Source organism: Furipterus horrens, unplaced genomic scaffold (assembly GCF_987537825.1).
Source record: "Furipterus horrens unplaced genomic scaffold, mFurHor1.1.pri manual_scaffold_3, whole genome shotgun sequence".
In the NCBI taxonomy this organism is placed as follows: domain Eukaryota; kingdom Metazoa; phylum Chordata; class Mammalia; order Chiroptera; family Furipteridae; genus Furipterus; species Furipterus horrens.
The window spans coordinates 67,432,087-67,455,876 of NW_028327173.1; the positions used below are offsets into that span (position 1 = coordinate 67,432,087).

The 23,790-nt window shown below is 33.1% G+C and overlaps 1 protein-coding gene across 1 annotated transcript in view; it reads left to right on the forward strand.

The window, feature by feature from the left end:
- PKN2 (protein kinase N2) overlaps positions 1 to 23,790 on the forward strand; it is a 147,166-nt gene that overhangs the window by 119,490 nt on the left and 3,886 nt on the right. The window contains exons 9-19 of the mRNA XM_090269696.1: positions 1,662 to 1,805; positions 2,112 to 2,187; positions 2,750 to 2,924; positions 3,139 to 3,265; positions 3,750 to 3,880; positions 3,964 to 4,039; positions 4,117 to 4,208; positions 9,314 to 9,490; positions 13,788 to 13,850; positions 15,299 to 15,375; positions 18,848 to 18,990. Of these exons, the coding sequence (XP_090125822.1) occupies positions 1,662 to 1,805; positions 2,112 to 2,187; positions 2,750 to 2,924; positions 3,139 to 3,265; positions 3,750 to 3,880; positions 3,964 to 4,039; positions 4,117 to 4,208; positions 9,314 to 9,490; positions 13,788 to 13,850; positions 15,299 to 15,375; positions 18,848 to 18,990 (1,281 nt within the window). The remainder of the gene's footprint in view (positions 1 to 1,661; positions 1,806 to 2,111; positions 2,188 to 2,749; positions 2,925 to 3,138; positions 3,266 to 3,749; positions 3,881 to 3,963; positions 4,040 to 4,116; positions 4,209 to 9,313; positions 9,491 to 13,787; positions 13,851 to 15,298; positions 15,376 to 18,847; positions 18,991 to 23,790) is intronic.

The following is a 23,790-nucleotide window of genomic DNA, read 5'->3' on the forward strand; positions in this document are numbered from 1 at the left end:
ATCCAGAGAAAGATACATTATCATTTTAGCAGTATGAAAGTATAAGAACTTTTAACAGATACCAATTCCATCCCCAGCATCTATATCCCTGGCATCTGCCTGCTCTATAACACGTCTTCCTCCCTGATACCGTAGAAGAAAATAGGAGAAAATATACCTCTCCTCCTCTAGTCTAAAACAATATAATATAAATTAGCAATCCCTGATTTAATTATTCATTCCATTTATTTCCCAAAATAACTATGTCCAAAATACTTAAACTTTTAACTTGAATATTATAGTATTCACATGCACCGCTTTTATATACTATTTGCTGATCTTAAAATAATTATACTCATACTTCCCCTTTCATAACAAGTATTCTCTCCCATAGTAATATGTACCAGAGAAAAGAAATGAGGTAAAGGCCCTGGGCTCCCATATTCCCTGCCATAGATATCTTTTTCTAGTCCTTTTCCTGATTGGCTATGAGACCCTCTAGTACATTGTATCTTGAATCATCTTTTTCGTGTTCTCTTTCGTGTTTTCTGTGTTCATTTGCATCACCTAGTTTCACTTAATGTCAAAAGATTTTTTAAATTAAATATACTAAGAACTTAACATAAGATGTATAAGTTCACAAATTTAGAGTTGTTATTTGGAAGAAGTAATTTATTACTTTGTTGAGCCTAAAGGAAAAAACAGCCTCTTGTGAATGCTCTACAAAATCCTGAAAAACAAAATAATAGAGAAGTGCAATGCTTTATAATTAAAATGTATGTAGATTATTATATAGATATATACATATATATATATATCTGTGTATATATATGCCAGTTTACAGCCAGACCTCTCCCCGACCCTCGCCCCCCCAATATGTAAACTGTATTCTTCTAGTGCATTTAATAATTGATTGTTAAAACCTTAAATACGTTTTTCCATGTAAGCATCATTTTTAATGAATACAGAGTATTCCCCCATATGAATATGGTATGATATACTTAACTTACCCCTGGTTTTTGGACATTCAGGTTCTTGCTTTATGCTGTTTTTTGTTGTAATAAATAAACATCTTTTTTATGTAAACCTTAGTATGAATTTCCCTTTTTCTCCCTACCTCCTAAAGGCCCCTCCTATCACCGGTCCTATTACCCCAGTGGTATTCTTTTGAACATTAAGCGACCTAATGTTCTTAAAGTGCTTAGCACAGTGTGTGGCACACTGTAAGTACAGAATATATACGGTTCACAACCTTTCCCTGAGTCAACATTGAGACAAGGAAATAAGGTTTGAAATGGTTCTTTGAGGCATGCATTGAGATCTTTTAGCAATATCATAGGTGATGCCAAATGGAGGTGGAAAATCTGAAAGATTATAGCTGTAATAAGGCAAAGAGTTTCTATAGTCATTTGTATTGGCTATTCCCAGTTATGTATTCTTTTTCTAAAAGGAATACTTAGCTGGAGACTTTTAGAATATAGATTTCTTTCTTTAAGTTAAAATGTATAAATTTGTTAAAATAATAAAATAAGAAATATTGAAAAGCACTCTTTAAAATAGTGCAGTCATTGTGTGTTACCTTTGTTTATTGCATTTGTATTTTATATTTTTGTGATATTTCATCCACATGTTTGTCCAATGATGTCTTCTCTGTTTTCTTTAATTTTTTTTAATTATCCTAGTCACGTGAACTGGAAATTTCAGTTTATTGGCGTGATTGGCGATCTCTGTGTGCTGTAAAATTTCTGAGGTTAGAAGATTTTTTAGACAACCAACGGCATGGCATGTGTCTCTATTTGGAACCACAGGGTACTTTATTTGCAGAGGTAATAAATGTATTTTAAATGTGCTTAAGTACAATTGACATATATATGTAGGCAGCATGATATAGAAGTGGAAAGAGTATTAAATTGAACAACAGACAACTTGAAATCTTGGCTCAACTCTGCCACTGAAAAGGTGTATTACCTTAAGACAAATAACTTATCCTCTCCAGGTCTGTTTTCTTAGAGGGGGGTTGGACTACATTATACCGAAGAGTCTCAAGTTTTCAAAAGTTAGAAATATAGTGAATTTCATGAACCATAAATCCAGTACTATATTCATATCAACTTGAATTTTCTTCCCTGCAGGTTACCTTTTTTAATCCAGTCATTGAAAGGCGACCAAAACTCCAACGACAAAAGAAAATTTTTTCCAAACAACAAGGTAATCACAGAGAAATCAAATGCTAAGTGTTTTGGTATTTTTTAAATATAGAAAATCTACACACTATTTTAAGAGTGACATCCATCTTTGTTCTTTTCATTTGTTTTATTCATTTATTTCTAACTTTTTATTAAGGAACATTTCCAACACATTGATAAGTAGAGAGACTAGTGCAATGTACCATCACTCAGCTTCAACAATAGTTGACTCAGGGCTGATTTTGTTTCATCTGTATCTCATTCACTCACTACTTCCTCAGATTATAGAAGCAAATGCAGACATCATATTGATTTATCCTTAACTGTTAGTTAGTGTCTGTAAAAGATAAGAATTCTTTTTTAAACTTTAATCACATATCATTACTAGACTTTTTAAAAAGTTTCAACTTATTTTTAAAACTATTTTAGCTATTTTGCACTAGCCCTGATAATGAATAATTAACTATTTTTTAGTGACAAATGTTTATTCTTGAATTATTAACCAATGAATATGAATTTTTAATTATAGCTTTTAATAATATATAAAAAATTATTTGTTCTATTTTTTTCCCCAATATCCACAGGCAAGACTTTTCTCAGAGCTCCTCAAATGAATATTAATATTGCCACTTGGGGAAGACTAGTGAGAAGAGCTATTCCTACAGTGAATCATTCTGGCACCTTCAGTCCTCAGACACCTGTGCCTCCTACAGTGCCAGTGGCTGATGTACGCATCCCTGAGCTAGCACCTCCAGCTAGGTATGTGTCTGAGATTTTTAAAACACTGCTGTCATAAAATAATTTTGTGACATTTGCATCTACTGATTACATTGGGCCTATTAAAAAATCTCATTCTTCCAAATTAATGTTCTGCTTATTTTTAAAAAGTAAAATTGTTTGCTTTAATCTCAAAGCTGTTTAAAATATATATTGTTTATAACATTTTTTTGTTAATTATTTTATCTTCTGTAAGTGATTCTACAGTAACCAAATTGGACTTTGATCTTGAACCCGAACCTCCTCCAGCCCCACCGCGTGATTCTTCCCTTGGAGAAATAGATGAATCTGCTGAATTAAGAGACTTGGATGCACCAGGACAGGTGAGGTATTTTAAACCTTATATTTTCACCCTGTGAATTACCAGCAAGAGCATCATAATGAATAAGGTGTACATTTCAATTATTTCAAAGTTATCTGTGTTTTTGTGTTCTTGTAAGTGAAACATAAAAACCTTGGATGCTCATGGGCTAGTAAAAATAGAATAGGCCACTTCAGCTCCCAGGAGGAACATAGGAGCATGGTTGGTGTAGATGACATGCGGCCTGAAACGCTCTTCATCTCCTGGCTTGGTTAACGTGATTTCTGAATATGCACCGAAGATGACAATAATATGTTATTTTTTCACATATTTTAGATAAGTGCAATGTAGAATTAATAATCTTAGAATGACTATTCAATATCTGAATTTTACTTTTCTCACATATTTATATTGACTTTTGACATTTTTACTTTAACTTTATCCTTAAAAAATAAGTCGTTTTCTTGAATGTTTCTATGATTTCATAAGTATTTAATATTTTTCAGGACTCAGAAACTGTTTTTGATATTGAAAATGACAGAAATAGTAGACTTCCAAAAACTCAATCTGAATATGAGCCTGATATTTCTCAATCAGGCCTAGAATATAGTGGTATTCGAGAACTTGAGGATAGAAGGTAAGGAATATGTACACATCTTTGTTACTACATGATTGGTCCCATATTTTTGCCTTATTTTTAATTGGCATTAATGTTTTCAGATCTCAACAGATATTTCAGTTTAATTTACAAGACTTCAGATGTTGTGCTGTCCTGGGCAGAGGACATTTTGGAAAGGTAATTTCTTAAATTTTCTTGGAATACCTACCAAAGTAATAACTCAAGTGGAAATAATTATTTTAATTTCATTTTAGGTGCTTTTGGCTGAATATAAACACACAAACGAAATGTTTGCTATAAAAGCCTTAAAGAAAGGAGACATTGTAGCTCGAGACGAAGTAGACAGGTTAGTTTTTTTAAAAATAAAATTGTTTATTTTTATGAAGTTGTGACTTAACATCATGAAAATTGATGTATATATTACAATAGCAAAACTTTGTTTTTGTAATAATATGTGAAGAAACTAAATAAGTTAATGTATCTATACTTGACATAAGATAGACATTAGTTACATACTGTTTTTCTTTTCAGCCAAATCCTCCTTCCCTTCTTATGACAATTTACTGGTTAGGGGATACCAGGGAAAGATGATGAGCCCTGGCTGGTGGTGCTCAGTGGATTGAGTGCCAGCCTGCAAACCAAAGGGTTTGCAGGTTTGATTCCCATTCGGGGCACATGCCTGGGTTGTGGGCCAGGTCCCCGGTTGGGGGTGTGCGAGAGGCAATCACACGTTGATGTTTCTCTCCCTCTCTTTCTCCTTCCCTCTCCCTCTCTCTAAAAATAAATAAAATCTTAAAAAAAAAAAAAGATGAAATGTTTTAACTAATTCTATTAAGTTTTTTATGCTTGGAGTTGTTAAAATGTTTATATGGAGTAGGAAATGTTAGACTTCTGAGGTTGGGTGAGGCTATTTCCCATATCATAAGTCATAAAATATCATTTATAGATAATCTGCAGTTAACTGAATGGTTAATATATCTTACTTTTTAAAATGCACCTCTATCTTTTTCCTCTGTTCTTTAAATGATGTTGTCAACCATAGCATCTTATCTTTCTGGGTTTAATAACTATAAATTGATATGTATACATCTATATACACAATTATTGAAATCCAAGGACTTTAGGAATAGTATTATAATTTGATCAGAGAATAAATATTTTTAAAGGCTGTCTCAAATAGGGTGATTAAATATGGAAAAATATATATAACAATAGCATACTTGTTACAAAAGACGTTTTCATTTGATATGTAGAGTAGTATTTTTCTTAAATCACTATTAAGCATCAACTGATATTAATGGAAGACAGTTCTATATAATGAAAAGAGCCTGAAACTATGAGTGAGAAGTCTGACTTATCTAGTCCTGATTGTTACTTCTTAATTAATGATTTGATCCCAGGGCCATTCATTGAGTATCTTTGAGCCTCAGTTAATTGACATATTTTTAAAAATGAATTTTTTGATAATACTTGCCTTACTGAATTATATTAAGTGCCATATAGATATACCAAATTGTTTTTCACCCCATGATATCTGAAGTTCTCAGAATTGGAATAGAGCCTAAAAGATGAGGATTCCTTTATATACAAATGTTTCCCTTTTTAGATTTGCCTATTTATTCTTTACTGGTCTCTCATACTCCTCAATTACCTCAAAAGAAACTCTTAAAATCTAAAACTACTCAAAAAGATTTTGCCGATTATTTATTACACCGTATTTTATGCGGGCGTGTGTGCATGCGTGTGTGTATTCTACCCGAGGACATGCTGGTTGATTTTTAGAGGGAGGAGAAAGGGAGGAAACGGGAGAGAAACATTGATCACTTGCCTCTCACTTTTCGAGTGGAGCCTGAACCCAGAACCCATGCATGTGCCCTGACTGGGAACCCATCCGGTGACCTTTCAGTTTACCAGAGGACGCTCCAACCAACTGAGCCACACCAGCGAGGGCTAGCACTATGTTTTTAAGTAGTTGGTTAAAGCAAAACTTTAATTGCCCTGTCAGTCTGTTTATAACTGCAATAATAATAGAGTCAAATATTTTTCTTTTCTGGGAGAATGTTTGCTTTGTTTCAGATCTGTAAATAGTACATTTGTTTCCTAAGATAATAAGAAATTTCTGTGACCTCTTAATTCTGTTGGTTTACGTAAGTTTATATAACTTTCTGCTGCATTGCTAACTACTTTGAGCGAGGTCTCTATAAGAAAATACTTTCTAATTAAACTAGAGAGAATAACATTAATATAGCTATTAAAGAAGAATGTCCAGATCAGAGAATGGAGCTTTAACCAGAACCCAAGCCATTACCCCTTCAGAAAATTAATTCAGCCTTGGTGCAAAGTTGATAGTGATCCTTCTCATCTAACTTTAGTTATAAATTCATGTATTCACTAACATGGGAAAAAAATAATCTTCAGCAGAACTGGTACAAAAACAAATAGAAAATTTGGAATGAGAAATAAAGTTCATTATTAGAGAAATTTGAGGAAAGCAACAACAAAGGAACAATTAGAGGAACACAAGAAAAAGATTAATTTAGAAAATAAAAAAAAGTAGACCAGCATATTTTTAAAGTAATATATATTACTTTATGAATTTTTATTATTTATGAATAATAAAAAACAAAATAGTTAAAACTAAGCAGAATCCTTTATGTTCACTTTCTAAGTTATCTTTCTTTAGTCTGGATTTTATTATTTTACTTAGGAAACTGCCTTTTTTTTATAAATAAAATTCCAAATTCTATTTAAATGAAAACAAGTTATGGACTAGCTCCCAAATAATTTTTATTCATGTACCTACCATTAGTACAACATTCTCTCTTGAGTCCCGTCTTCCCCCAATCCAGAATAAGAATGTTAAATTTATGTTATTGTAATGCTTCCTTTCTCAGCCTCCTTTTCTTACTGGTTTCTGTTGGTTCCTATTTCAAGACAACAGAATAGTGTTGTAGTCATACAAAAAAGCACAGCTAACCAGATTATATACATATATAAGATTCAATCCTGAGACCTGAGCCTTATTAATTATGTGGTTTTCCACTGACCAAAGTAACTATTTATACAAGTTTTTAAGTTTTCTAGCATATCTCATAATGTACTGAACTCTGAAGAAAGTACACCAAAAAATATTAGAATGGATTATTAATCAGGGAGATAAAACATAAATTTAATAGTTATGTTAATAAAAGAAACTGTGTATAGCCCTGGCTGAGTAGCTCAGTTGGTTAGAGCATCAAACCAATATGCCAAGGTTGTGGGTTCGATCCCCAGTCAGGGCACATACAGGAATGAACTAATGAATGCATAAATAAGTGGAACAACAAATCGATGTTTCCTTCTCTCTCTCTCTCAAAATCAGTCAATAAAAATACTTTTTTTAAAAAAAGAGACTACGTATATTTTAAGTTTAAAATAAATGATACAGATAACAGCAAGCTATAGAAAGGGAAAGTCATGGTGTACAGATGGATTTAGGGTAAGACCTTGTAAAGGAGATTGGATTTCTGCTCTTATTGTGACAATTTGGGTCTAAAGGGGGCCTTTCTCCTTTACCTAATAGTCTAAGATGTCTATCCAGTCCTCATCAAAGAATTTCTAAGAGTGGCATTAAAACCATTTTAAGAGGCATTCAGATCAATGATTCTCGATCTTGTATACTATTTACATGTTCAACACAGGCCTAACCTAATACCTATACTGTATTAGTAATTCTCCCATAAATGTAAACCATAAACAGTGAAGATACCATATTTGTCTTCCTTGAGCCAAACTGTATTATCAGTTTTATTTCATCTGAATATTTTATCTACATTACCCAAATTTTAGATGGACTTAGTAAATCAGTTGTTTTAGAATCCATCATCTGGATCTTGCCCAATTGGGAATTATTTTCCAATAAACTTAAATGGTGATAAAAATCAAAGCTATTAACTTTCTTTTTAATTTTCTATGAATTTACTTCTAATAATGACTTAATTTATAGTAACATTTAGAAACCTTGCCAAATATACGAAGACATAAGCCTAGAACTTTAGAAACAGTTACAGTGAGTGGAGATTTCTGTTTATGAATATGTAGAAAATATTGAACACATTGTGTAAAATTGAAGGGTAAAATTTAATCTTGAATGTGACCATAATTAATGGAGTTTAAACACTATTACATAATAGCTGCATTTACTATCAGTATGTAACACTGAGCAGCTGTTTTAGTTCATAATCCAGAAGACAGCTATATTATCATAGCATTGAAAATTTTATATTCCTTCCACAAGCAGGGATACGCTTTAATATTTTCAAAATTCTATTTAATTTTTGAACTCATAGCAGTGTAATCTGCATACCCAAATAAAATTATCTTTAAAATTACTTTACCTTTAAAATTACCTTTTTTTAAATTAACTCTTAAAAGATACAAAAGAAAGGAGGGATTGGTATACTTCCCTCTAATTTGAGAATTTTAGTTTGGCATTTTGAAATCAACAACAACAAAATTTAAGCAGTTTTTTAATTTTAAAAATAAAAGCATTAGTAATGCTTTTTAACAAGTATTAATGTCAACTTTTGGTTCCAGTCTTAAGAACAAAACAAAAAAGTGTGCCTGTTTTGTGTTAGAAATATAAATACAATCCAACTGTTAATAAAATACATCTATTGGTATCTTTATGTTGATCAGTTGCTTAACATAAGTTAATTCCAAGTTGTATTTGAACAGTTGATCTTGTGTTCTTCTACTTTAAGTCGAGTTGATTTTCAGGGAGAAGAGGATTTGTATTTTTTGCTCTTTAGGCAAAATTAATGTTACAGAGTCAGCAATTTTGAACACTTTCTAGCAGCTTGTAAAACTTCTTAAAAGAAAAATCTGTTTTTGCTGTAGACTTACAGGGAAATTATGTCACTCTCAAGGAGCTTCTTGTAGCATGTTATAGAATCCTCCATGTAGCCTCTTTATTTTCCAGTCAGCTTTCTAAATTAAAACTTTATACAGCATATATTTACTTCATCTATTATAAAATATTTGAATACCATAGCTTATGAATTAAAAACACTGTCATTGAAATTACCTAGGTCACAAACTATATTTTATAATTGTGCTTTAGGTTGCTAAATTCTGTGACCAGTTCCTCATAAATTTTTGTAATTTACCCTAGTTAAGCTTTTTAAAAACTAATTATAACCATGAGCTATATGATACTATCAGTGGGAACTCTACAATCTTTGTCATGCTAATCATATATTTTAGTTTGTATTAATATATTTCAATTCATTATATATGTCAAATAAACCACATTTTTCAAAGCATTTGTAGCAAAGACATTTTATTGTTTTAAAGTTACAATAGTTAAGAACTTTGCTTATTTTAGAGTTTTGTTATTTTAAAAGAATGTTGTTTCCAACTAGAACTAAAGGGGAAAAGCACCTATTGATTTTTAAATGTTTTCTCTTATAGCCTGATGTGTGAAAAAAGGATTTTTGAGACTGTGAATAGTGTAAGGCATCCATTTTTGGTGAACCTTTTTGCATGTTTCCAAACCAAAGAGCATGTGTGCTTTGTAATGGAATATGCTGCTGGTGGAGACCTAATGATGCACATTCATACTGATGTCTTTGCTGAACCAAGAGCTGTGTGAGTATGCTTCAGACATTTCTCTGAATTTTTCATTACTGATTATTTTTCTCCCCAAAATGGAAAAATAGATCTCTGTAAGGACTATTAGAACTGCTTACTTACCTTTTGTTATATATAAATGTATCTGTTTTACTCTGTTGTCCACATTGGAAATTTCATGGATGACTCTAAATCATATTTGATAATTTAGATAGAAAATTTAGGTTCATTTTAGCAAAATTTCTTCTTTTACATTTTCTCCCTTGGGAATGCATTACTTCAAATCCTAGCTATACTCAAAATACATTGTTAGGTGGATGGAGAAAGTATAGAATATTCTGTGTTATATAATTGTATGAAGTATTTCTATTTGCATTTTAAAGGGTAATTTTTAAGTATATTAAGTATTTGTATATTTACAATGTCTATGAAAGTATAAAAGAAACTGGTATATATATTGCTTCCAATGAAAGACATAGAAAGCAGACTTCATTAGAATTGTTTCTGTAGTTTTGAATTTGATATTATGTCAAGATTTTGCTTATTCAAATGTATAAAAAATAAATAATAACAAACACTTGAGATTAAGAGAGTGTGTGTGTGTGTGTGTGTGTGTGTGTGTGTGTGTGTCCCCACCCCCTATTGTTATCACAGTTTATAGCTCTTAAGTGGTGGAGCTAGGATTTGAACCTAGGAAAGTGCTCTTAATAGCTACACTCTACATGCTAGTGTTCACCAAATTTATATTTCCAGCCCTGACATCTTCCCTATACTTCCAGTTCTAACAACATTCACCAGCCAACTTGATTTTTCCCTTTGTGTGGTTAATATTATTTCTCATTTAACTTCTCAAACTAAACTCCTGGTTTTTCCCATTTTACCCTGACCTCATCTACCACTCCCCAAGCCTACTACTCTCTTAGTCTTCTCCATCTTATTAAATGGCAGTACTATCTACCAGTTGTACAAACCAAAACACAAGGAGTCAGTCTTGATCTTCTTTATCCCTCACAAGTAACATCCAAATTATTAGCAAGTTCGATCAATTTTACCTCCAAAACATAGCCCAAACCAATAGTAAATTTTTATTGGTTTTATTCTTGAATTTTCATCACGTTTATATTCTGACAACTGACATTTGTATAGCATTTCACTTCTTTATTTTATTCTCATCATAACTATTAGATGTATGTAGAACAGATAGTAATAAACTGTCATACCTTCAAGTTTCAGATGATGAAAGAAGTTAACTCTGATAGTGAAGCTTTCAAAAAGGAGGCAAAAACCATGAGGTAGTAGAAGGCTACTAATAATTTATACCAGGAATATTTAAAAATTAAAAACAGGGCATTTAGACTCTGCCCAGCCATGTGCTCTCATGGGAATTCCTTTGCTCTTGTTTTGTTTTATATATATGTAATCCTTTAGGAACTTGTATTTTTGCTGAGAATACAATTCATATACAAATGAAACAAGCCCAATGAAATACAAGAATAAAAAGATACATTGCAATACTTCCAGTTATTCAGATCTCACCTCAGGTGTTATTTCTTTGAATGTTTTTTTTTCTTTTTTTTTTATAATTCTCAACCAAAGATATGTTTACTGATTTTAGAGAGAGAGAAACATCAATGAAAGAAACATCAATTGGTTGCCTTCTGTATGTGCCCCAACCGGGTATGGCCCCCAAAACCTTTTGGTGTACAGCACAACACTCCAACCAACTGAGCCACCTAGCCAAGGTGAAGGCCATTCTTTTGAGTACCCAGCCAGTAAACCTGAAACAGAAAGGCTGTGGGTTTGATTCCCAGTCAGGGCACATTGCTTTGGTTTCTGGTTTGGTCCCCATTCAGGGAGTGTGCAAGAGGCAACGGACGGGATGGGATGGGATGGGATGGGATGGGATGGGATGGGATGGGATGGGATGGAATCAATGTTTCTTTCCCTCTCTCTCCTCTTCCTCCCTCCCTTTCCCTCTCTCTTAAGCATGTCCTCAGGTAAGGATTAAAAAAAATAAAGACCACTATGTCACTAATGTCCAAGGTGTGTCTCTATTCTGTTTTCTATTTTATTTCTCCATAGCATGTTGTGTCTACCTAAAATCTTCTTACATATTTATTTTTTACATAAGATGTAAAAGGCAGGAACAAGGACCATTTCTATTCTGTGTATCAGTGGAACAGCTAGAAGGGTGGCTGGCACATAGTAGGTGACGAGTGAATTTTTACTGATTGAGACTATGAAATCAAAATTAGTTTGATTCCTAGCTTTACTGTTTTCTAGCTATGTGATTTTAGACAAATTACTCTCTCTGAGAGCTTCATTTTCTGTAAAATATTATCTTGAAAGCTTTCTTTTAAGATTAAATCAGCTGAGTCGCTGAGTCGCTGGTTCAATTCCCAGTCAGGGCACATGACTTGGTTGCACGTCAGGTCCCCAGTTGGGGGTGCAAGTAAGAGGCAACCACACAGTGATGTTTCTTCCCCTCTCTTTCTCCTTTCCCCTCTCTCTGAAAATAAATAAATAAACAAAACAACAACAAATAAATAAATTTTTTAAAAAAAAGATTAAATCGGCTGGTAAATGAAAATACCTAACACAGTACTTGACAAATAATACATATTTAGTGAAATATATATTTTAAAAAATATTGCCCAATTATTTGTTCGGTATCATTAGGGCAACCTGTTTAACAAAGAATAAAAGACAAGAGAAATCAGATATTTTTATAATTGTTACAATGTTGTTTTGCCACCAAAATAAGTGCTAAAAATAATTACCTTAGCAATTTTAGAATCACATTTGTTTTAATGGGCTTCTGTTAAATCTTTTAAATTTCTGATCAATACCTATAATATCTAATGTATTATCAAATAAATATGTCTAAATAGTTTCATTTTAAAAGTCCCAAATTGTGGTCCCATTTTTATAAGTAAGTAAACACAAAAATAGCTATATCTTCTACATGTGCATCTAAATACATTCTAAAACTTAGAAGAACATTCTCCAAACTGCCAAGAGTAGTTACCTCTATGGATGATAGTGGTGTTGGGGTGAGATGATAAATGGATAAATGACATATTATGCTTTGGGGCTGGGTATTATGTGTATTTGATAGAGAAAATGTTCATGTGTTGCTTGTATAATTAAGACTTGATTATCCTAAGTGTCTCCTAATATGCTATTTTACACTGAAGATGAATCTACATTTACTCATTTATTTGTTGCCTACTTGCTCATTCGGGACACCTACCACATATCAGGCTTTATGCTAGACATTTAGTGCGAACAAGGAAAGAGTACAGGGTCCTGTTCCTCAAGAGTTAATATTCTAGCTGGGGGCAAGTTTTCGTGAGATCCAAACTCATTTATCCAATTACTAGATCTCTTCGTCTACCCCAAGGCAATTCAGAGTCAACTTATCTAAAGCCAAACTCATTTCCTTAACAAAAATTTGGCTACTTCTTTATTTCTTTACCTATTCATTACACTAAGAAGGAACCCTTGAGAGTCATCTTAAGCTTTTCTCTCTCATCTCTACAGCTGAGAGACTAAGTCCTGTCATGCTAGTTTCAAAATTTCTTTTAAATTTATCTCTTACTCTCTTTGTTGGCACTACATGGAGTTCTCATGATGTTCTATCTGTACCATCATAATAGCCTTATCTGTTTTTTATTCCTCTGGATATCTACCTACTTCTACTCCAACCTTCATACTACTATCAGAAAAATCTTTTTAACATAAATCTGATTATCCCGCCCTGATTAAAATAGTTTGATTCACTCTGTCACTGAGAGAAAAAAATTTCAGTATCTATAATATGACATTCAAGATCCTTCACAACTTCACCCTAGGCTGTCTTTTCATCTTGTCTCCCACTACTTCTTCCCCATTCTTTACTTCAGCCACAGTAAATTTATTATTGGTTTCAAACATGTCATGCCTCTTACACACCTCTATTTCTTTCCTTTTTGGGGAATGCCATATGTTTCACGCATGAAAGTTCTCTTCACACTGTCCTTCTGCCCTTATGGCAGATTGTAATTTTTCCTACAGAACCAGGTCAAGTGTCTACTCTAAGGACTACAGTGGAAGCCATCAGGCAAAGTTAATGGATTCTATTATAAAGATTTTTTTTTTTATTTTACTCCTGATATTTAGCACATTTCTTATTGTGCCTGGTACATAGTAAGGACTAAATAAATATTTGTGAAATCAGTTAACTATGGAATTCTGCTTTGAAGCATGAAAGTATAAACTAGAATTCACAAGCAGTGGAATTTATTAAACTTTTAAAATTTAATTCTTCAAACAGATTTTATGCTGCATGTGTAGTTCTTGGGTTGCAGTATTTACATGAACACAAAATTGTCTATAGGTAAGTAAATTTTTGATACTTCATAATGGTTTACTTTGATGTAAATTAGAATTAAAGGTAATTAAGAAAGATACTTTATGCTTAATCAGCTTCTTAATTTTTGCTTTTATGTGATAAGTAACCTCTCAAAAAAATTTTTAATTTTGAAAGACATCGTTACATGATAATTACATGATGAACCTTTGTACTTGAACCTCTGCCCGTTACATAATTACAGTAGTCAAATTATCAGTTGGCCTCTGATAACACAATTCACTAACAATATTCATCCTTGTGAATATTTTACATTCAGCTGATCCACTGCAGAAAACTTCTGTAAACTAGTACTGTTCAAAAGTTTTCCATGATAAGTAGCTTGTCCCAGAGTGTAAAACATCACCCTGCTACCTTCATTAAGTCTTGCTGTCAGCTAAAAAGTATACATAGTTGTGACATAGTTGATCTCTGTCTGGCACAAGCACCTTATCAGATTGCAGAACTGTAGCAAATACTTCGTAGCCCAGCAGCTAGTCTTTGGGCCACACTTCGAATAGAATGGCTCAGGCCCAGTGATTATTAACCTTTCTCATCTCGTGGCACACATAAACTAATTATTAAAATTCTGTGGCACACCCAGAAATATATTTTCTGCCCACCTGACAAAAAAAAAAAAGTAAGTATAATTTTGATTCGTTCACAGCAGACAGCTATTGTTGTGTTCACTGTTGTCACTTCTTTATTTGACAGTCTAAGGGAAAAGAGGTCCGTGTCCCTGACTAAATGGTCAAGTATTGCATGTTTTAAAAATCCTTGCAGCACACCTGTTGAAAACTGCTGCTCTAGAACAGACAGATTAGGAAAGGCCAGTCAGAATTAGGAAACTATAAACATCAGTTTATTCAAACTTCTAACAATATTTTCAAGATAAGGGTTTCCTCATGGTCCTGTTTTACTCACAGGATAAAATATTTTCAACTTAATTTGTAATGAGTTAGTATGGACACATAGCTTTCTTTTTATTTTGAATTACTCTCTTAGAAAGTTAAACCTACCCCCGCATACCTTATTTATACTATTAGACATTTCCTTTTTATGGTTGGTGCGTAGGTGTACTTCAGATTTATTCCAAGTCTGATTATCATAATTGACAAATTAACAAATTCTGAGTTAAAGATACTTGAACTCCTTTCATGCTTTAAAATACATGTTTAAATAGAAAAAAACTCATTAAACACATTCCACCTTTTCTACATAAAAGGAAAATTATTCAGAAAATTAGAGTAAAAAACTTTTCAAAAGGAAGAAAAATTAATGTAATACAGTATTTAAACCTCAAAATCATAACTTGGAAAACTTATTTTTAGTAAAGAGGAAGTACTGCTCCTAGTGAAAAACATTTTTAACTACATTATTTACTGATCTTATTGATTTCTTTTCTCTTTTTTTTTTTTTTTTTTAATCCTGAACAGAGATTTGAAATTGGATAACTTACTGCTAGATACAGAGGGCTTTGTGAAAATTGCTGATTTTGGTCTTTGCAAAGAAGGTAATTGGACATTTTAAAGTTTCTTTTTTAATAAATTATTATTTCTTTGTACTTCAGTAGTTTTCAAGTGTGTAGAAAGTAAAATGTATTTTTAACTTTAATTTATTCTTTATTAAAATATTACGGGTTGTTCATATAATCTAATTATTACATTATTAAGAATTGTGTGGATATGAATAAGGTTAGTTTTTCATATAATATAAAACAAAGATTCTCTTTGTATAATTAATGATAATTCCATCACTATTACTCAAAAGCATTGGTTAAGCACCCGTTTTCACTTTACTGCAACTATACAGAGTGAATTACAAATTACATAAGCCTGATAACTTCTCTCCAGCTTAAAACTTTTAACATTTTTAAATAGGAAAAATTATATATATCCCAAGAATTCTTTCTATATATTCAAAATTAAATGAATGAGTAAACTGAATTTAAATCAGAGGTAGCATAAAGTGTACAGAGCATGGATTTAGGCACTAGACAGTCTTAGGTTTGAATCCTGGCTTTGCCACTTACTTGTTCTGTATTTTCAGAGGAGTTACTTTTAACCTCACTGGGTGTTTGAATGTTTTCCTCACTTATAAAATTAAATATAATCCTCCTTGTTTAGGAGTATTATGAGAATTGGAGATAGTATGTGGCACAGTGCTCAAAATATAGTGTATAGTTCTTTCTTATTTTTACATTTAATGCATTGTGTTATAACAAACATTGTCTGTCTTCCCCTCTACATTGGTAGCTTCTTATTTCTTATTCAGCTTTGTTTCCATAGCACATAGTATAATGCGTGACATATTCAAAGTATTCAGTCAATATTCAATTAATAAGTAGTTAGAGACAGAATAAAGGAACAACTGAATGAATGAACAAACAAATGAACTTTGTAAGTATGTCTATTAGTTACCCACTGACCTCCTAATTACTGAATCCGATAAGTTTTTTCCTTTTATTAGGACTTCTCTGAATTGGACGCTGTTGATTTATCAATAAATGCTTTTGTTCTCCCAAGTGTGCCCTTAGCCCATTGCTCTTCACTGCTAGTTTTTAACTAATAACCATATGTTAATAATTCCTAAATCTATTATTCCCCTTCCTAACATATATATTCAACTGCCTACTAGATAGCTCTTCTGAATAGTCAATAGGTATCTCAGATGCTATGCAAACGAAAGTTTCTTTTTCTAGTCTAGTTCATAGTTGATGATGCTGCAGTCCTCTCAATCTCCCAGTTTGAAAATATGGATTTATCCTGGACTCTGTCCTTTTCTCTACTTCCCACATCCAGTTAATCATCAAATTGTGCTGATACGTACCTCCTTAATGAATCTTAAATATTTTACTTCCCCTCTAATGCTGCCTACTATCATTATGTTTTGACAAGACTGTTTTCATAGCCTCTTAGCCTTTTCTATCTCTAGGCTTTTTCTCACTCAAATCAGTCAGCCATGTAATGACCAAAATGCTGAAGGCAACCACATAAATACAAACCTAACCATGGCACACCCCTGCTAAAAAGCCTTCAGTGGCTAAGATGTGCTGTACATTGACCTTCTTGATCTGCTTGCCAGTCTCTCCAGCCAGATCTCTTGCTACCTGCTGTCTACTTAGTACTTTCTGCTTCAGCAGCAATGAACTGCTTACAGTCTGTCTCTCCATCACTGTTACCCATCCCAACTCCATTTGCTGATTAATATCTGCTCATCCTTCAGACACAGCTCAGGTGTCACCTGCTCATATAAGCTACCTGAGTCTCCTCTCCTATTCTAACGTTTAAATCAGCTTTAAGAGTCATTTTTAAGTGTTTCCATAATATCTTCATTTTACCATATGATTATAAAATTATCAATATATGTTTTCCTCTAGTATCCTGTAAGCTTCTTAAAGGAAAGAACTGTGTCTTAACTATCATTATTTTTGTTCCCACCACTTGGCATGGATGCCTGGAATATAATAGGTGCTCAGAAAATATATATTCAATAACCAGACTAATTGTGTATTTCTTCATTATCATAAAAATATACATTGTACATTATAATAATAGCTAACATTTTTGAACATTTACTGTATGCCAAGCATTTTGTCAAATGCTTCATATTCATTTAAATTATAACAATCTTATGGAGGTTGGTAGTACAGATGAGGAAACTAGGTTTTGAGGTTAAGACAGCTTTCCCCATGCTCTCGTGGCTAACAGATAACAAAGTTGGTATTTAAACCCAGATATTTATGACTTGAGAGCATGATGTTAACTACTTACGTGTAGTTTGAACAATCTGAAATCTTAGATAATTGGGCCTACTTTCAACTTCCTTTAAAACTATCAGGACAAGAAAGTATATTAGAATGAATGAAATATGATAACTATAACACTGTAAGTGACATGATATATATGTATTACATTAAAATATTACAGATTTATAATATTACTATTTTAAAACTAAGGGAGAAATTAGTTTTAACCTAAAAGTATGATATATGTAATATGCTCTAGTTATGTGATCAGGACACAAAATAAGGATTGATAAATTAGTTCTGTTCCATGTTTGTTAACTAATTTTTTTCTAATCTTGGCCTAGGTATTTAAAAGGATTGTCCAGATTATATATATACATATATATATATACACACAGACACACACATGCATATATATATATAATCAACTCTTTAGAAATAATATTTATTGAAGAAAAAACAATATGACCAATGTTAAAGAAATTTTGCAAAAAAAACATTCTCACATATTAAATATATGTGCTTATATATTTCATTATGCCTTTCAAGGCTTAATCTATAGACTTACAAATTACAGTCATTAAAAAGGCATACCTTTTCCTATTTAGAATTGAGGTCTTTTCTTTTAAGTGCTTTCATAAAAAGATACTTATGAGCTTTTAACACCTTGGCATACATTGAGGCATATTATCTTCAATATATAGAATGTATATTTGATTAAATTATGGGGAATATATATTTGAAAACTAGTTAGCTAAATATATTAATACCATATCTCTATATTATATAACACATTTGGTGAACTCTTGATTTTCCAAGGGTTTGCTTTGTAGTAATTTCCAAACTATATTTAGTTTAATTTTTATAATGAAGCAAATAAATGTACTAAAAATATTGAATTAAAAGATGATAGAAATTGAAACTTTAAGTTTCAAAAGGAAGTCGGTTCCTTTCGTTGTAACTTCTTGGCATCACTTGTTATGACAAGAAAGAGAAAAGAAATAAGTAAAGTATGAAAGTTTTTTTTTATCTTTACCCATTAATTAAATAATAAAGTTGCTATTGAACAGTTTTCTCTTTACCAGTCTTCTACATTTTCTTTAAAAGTCTTTGGTATATCATGAATTTGGTCATCATGAACTAATGTGCAACTTTAATTTTCTTCGTAAGGATATCTTCTGATTTTTATTCTAGACTTTTTCGCTGCTAACAAATATTTAAATTTTACCTATTTCAGGAATGGGATATGGAGACAGAACAAGCACATTTTGTGGCACTCCTGAATTTCTTGCCCCAGAAGTATTAACAGAAACATCCTATACAAGGGCTGTAGACTGGTGGGGACTTGGTGTACTTATATATGAAATGCTTGTTGGAGAGGTAAGCCATAAAAAGTAGGTGAGAAAGAAGAGGAAAGATGATTGAAAGAACAAAGTATGTCATTTATAAGACCACTTAAATATGTCTATTGCATAAGTGGAACTTAAGTTTTATAAATATTTATAATATACTAATAATTGCTTATGATTCTAAGATATAATAATATAACTGATCATTTCATAGGGAACAGAATAACAGGAAAACTAATGAAAAGAATATACTCTATACCTGTAAAGAAAAATCAGTTGTATCTTAGTCAAAAGTAAATGTTGCTTTCAGAAAACAAAACAGCAGAATTGAAAAGATTAACTTTTTTGTTTCTTACTGTTTTTTTTTTTAGATTTACTTAAATTTCTGGGGATAATTTACTTGTACACAGAAATTTTTACCACCTAGGAAATAGTGAATTATATCTAATAAATAAGGCAGTAATAAGAGGCTGATCTATTTTGTTATAAATTGTTGGAAACGGTAAATTACGGTGGAATTGGGAAAGAGTCAATATTTAGACAAGTAATTGAAAACTACTTAGAGGGGCTTGATGATCTCGAGTTGTGAGAAAAATTATCTTATGGGATTGGTTCGTTATTCTACAGTTTCTCCAGTGCCAGCAACCTTTCCTGTACATTCTTGGCATGAATAAATTAGTAGCTTAATGAATGAATAACCAAATTATTGAATGTCAGAAATTTCTAAAACTTTGCTCTGTGATTGTCACATAGTGGCACTTATCCCAAAGAAACAAATAAATGATTTTAGTTTATCCAAATGAAAGCCCTTTTTGAAATGTCAAATTGGAGCGAATACTTGGAAAAGGGAGGAAAGAAATGTTTCATGTGCTAAGCACTGTTCTATGTCCTTAATGAACATTAGCTCATTTAATTTTTCAGCAACATATAATATGCTCAATACTAATCTTATATCCATTTTCAGATGTATACATGGAGACAAGCAGAGGTTTAGTAACTTGCTTTAAGTCACACCACTTTCATGTAGTAGAGCTTGGATTTTAAACCTGGCTCTCTGGGTTCAGAATCTCTAAACCGTTAGCTTTGCTACCTCCGGGATAGAGTATTGAACCCACCCAACTTTGTTTCTGTTCTTAAAACCAGTGGTCCAGAACTGAATTGTTTACATCTATGTAGAAAAGTTGCTGTTTGGTGTTTTAGGATTGAAAGATGTATTTTATCCCTAGTCCATGGGGGTCTTTACTTTGTAGAAGTGCCAGAACTACTCATAGTAGTTGTTTCTGTAAACTCGGGCATACTTCAAGTCCCTTTTCAAAAATAACATTTTTATTGCTTTGTTTTTTAAATGTAGCATTCAGTTACATGTGAGATTTTAATTAAGTTACTAAAAATTATATGCATACTTAAAATTTACCCTCCATATTAGAGATGACATGCAAAGAAGGTGAGTTTATTGCAAAATAATGCAGAAGTAAGCCAGTTGATTCTACTTCCTCATATTCTGAAGTGACTGGAGAATTTGGCAGTGAAAAGTGAGGAAGCTCCTGTTCCATATTTGTTAAAAGAGCTTCTAATTAAGTAAGCCCTTAATTGCTAGAAGGTAAAAGGCAGTGGAGCCCACTATTTCTTTAGAATTCTTTATTGAAATTTTATTTCTCTTTAGCACTTCCATAAGAGGGTAATTGGGGAAAGAACTAAACTTAAAACTCATCAATATGCTTCATAATATTAAGCATTGGTGAAATTTTAGCATTGACTTTTTTTTAACTATGGTAATAGTGAGGTTTGGCTAAAGTTTCTCTGTAATTTCTCTGTTATTACAGATAATTGAAAACTCACTGGATATATCATGCATATTCAAATTTGTATTTGAAATTTGTATTTGTGTTTGTGCAAGTTTTAAAGACTGGAAAGACTCCCAAGAATAAACTAATGTACCTGGCTTCCTTTTCCTGTGCCAAGTGACATATCAGTGAAGTAACCTTAGGTATTAGGGTTTGATGCTTGACATCTGAATAGACTATTGCATTTTATATATGTTTAAAACACTTTCATTAGTGGTTTTTTTTTTTTTTCAGATTTAATGTGTTTTATTGATTAAAATATTACATTTGTGCCACTTTCCCTTCCCTCTGCTCCCCTCCACCCGGTGGCCCCCTCCCTCCAGTTGTCCCCCCCTTTTAGATTATGTCCATTAGTTGTGCATACAGTTCCTCCCAACCTCTCTCCGTCTATTCCATTCCCTCCTACCATGATCCCCAATTCCTATATCATCTCCCTCCCTCTCCCCACTCCCCCTCCCTGTTGACCTCCCCCCACTATGCTTCCCTTACCCACAGTTCCTTTTCCACTCTCGTTGCCTGTTTCGTTTGCCTTTGTTTCATCTCCCTAGCTTCTGTTTTTTAAACCAGTCCCTTTAACTTCTCATATAACAGTGGTTTGGATCTAATGAACTCTTTCAGTTTTATTTTGTCCTGGAAACACTTTCTCTGTCCTTCTATTCTGAATGACAATTTCGCTGGATAGAGTATTCGTGGTTGTAGGTTTTGGATTTTCATTACTTTGAATATTTCTTGCCAGTCCCTTCTTGCCTGTAGGGTTTCCCTTGAGAAGTCAGCTGATAGTCTAATTGGGACCCCTTTGTACATAATTCTTTTCTTCTCTCTTGCTGCTTTTAAGATTCTCTCTTTATCTTTAATTTTTGACATTTTGATTATAATGTGTCTTGGAGTGGTTCTCCCTGGGTCCAGTCTCTTGGGAACTCTCCTTGTTTCCTGGACCTGCAAGTCTATTCCCTTCCCCAAGTCTGGGAAGTTCTCCTTTATTATATTTTCACTCAATTTTTCAAGTTCTAGTTCATCTTCCTCATTCTCTGGCAAACCAATGATTCTTATGTTGGGCCTTTTATAGCTGTCCCAGAGGTTTCTGATCCTCTCATTGTTGCTTCCTATTTCCTCTCGCTGCATTGATTGACTGCTTGTTCCTTCTCCATATTCCAGTTTGTTGAAATGAACTCTGGATTCCTCACCATCTGTCTCGTATGTGGTTTTGTTCCTTTCGTTATAAAAGTTTTTCGCTTCTTTCATATCTTTTTCCTGCTCTTTTGTGAATTCTTTAAGCCACCTGATAACAATGGCCCAGAACTGAGCCTCTGACAGGTTTCTTATCTGTTCATCTGTCAGGTTCTCTATCTGCTGCCTGGTGAGCTGCACCACCGGGATCTCTATATTTGTCTGCCACATTTTGACAGATGCGTTTTGTTTTCCTGGGCCGGCTGTCGGGGGCGGTGCCTGTGTACTCGTAATGACCCAGCGACCGGCGGGCGCCGTTTGGCGTCACAAATCAGCGACCGGCCGGCGCCTGCCTGTCCACGACCTATTTCGCAGCCCTGTGGTGCTTTCTGTGGGGGCGGGGGTCCAAGATGGATTCACACAGTTATTCAGCTAGGAGACCGGGATCCGTCCTCCCGCCCCCCTGGGCCTCACTGTTCAAGGCGATGCTGCGGCTGCTCTCCCCAGCGCCGGAGTCGCGCACGCCAGGGGCTTGATTGCCTCCGGGATTTTTCGCCGCCCGCCCCACCGCTCCGCAAACAGCTTTGCCCTCTTTAACTCTTACCTGCCCAAATGGCACCGCTGGTTTATAACTTCATATGTTGGGCTTCCGTGTAGCTTTATTTTCTGGAATTCCTAGTTATCCTTTGTTTTGAAGTAGTTGTATTCCTCTCTGGTTGTAGAGGGAGACCTAGCGTGTCCGTCTAAGCCTCCATCTTGGCCCTCATTAGTGTTTTGTTGTTAGCTTAAAATCTGTTTGCAGAAACAAGGAACTTTAACATCTTAACAAATATGAAGATCTTCACTATTCAGAGACTCACAGAGTGAAAGTTTTAAACAAAATATTGATCAAATAAGATACAAAAGTGCTTTTAATTATCACTTGAAATTCTGATTGAGAATCCTTATGAAATAGAATCTTCCCCTGACTTATCTCAATTCCAGAAAGAAATAATTTTTCCCCACATAATAGATATTTGATTTATGTATTTTGAATGAGTGAATGAACAAACTAAAGTTTTGATAAAAGTTTAAAATAATCTTAGATATGAGCAATCAGATGGGCAAGCTGAGCTTCAGAAAGTTGGGTTCTGAATTTGTTTTCACAGCTTCCTTAAGTCAAAGAACCCTCTCTCTCTGTTGAACCAAGCCTGGTGCTTGGTTCTTATTCTTCAGTACCTTATAAGAAGCAAGCAATCAAATCTAAGCCATCTGAAATTCTGAGGTATAAGGGGTAAAATTCTAAAGTAATAAATCTATAGCTACATTTTCAACATGGTTGAGAGTTTATGTTATGCTAAATGTAATTTAACTGCTTTTTTATGACAGCATCATTTTTTTTCATTATGAGTAATAATTTTAATACTCTGCCAATTACTGAAATGCCCCAAGACCTGTTGTGTATAGAGCATTAAATATGCCTGGAAATATGTGGTTTTTAATTACTTTCAGTTTAATTTTATTGGCAGCTGCATCTTAATACTATTATTATGCCTGCAAAATTTCTAATTGTATTTTATGACGATTAATTTACTGTTGATTGTGAAATTCAAAGCATATCCACAAGTGATCTGTTGCCACAAATTCTGTGCTTTCTTGTGTAGTAATATTTATCATATTCACCTACTTATTTCCTTTTGTCTTTCTATAATAATTGACCTCCTTAAAGTTTGTGTCTATTTAAATATTTCCCACTAGTAGACACTTAAAATGTTTATTGACTAAATAAATGAATTAAATAAAACAATTGAATGGAATGAAGTGGAAAATGATATTAAATG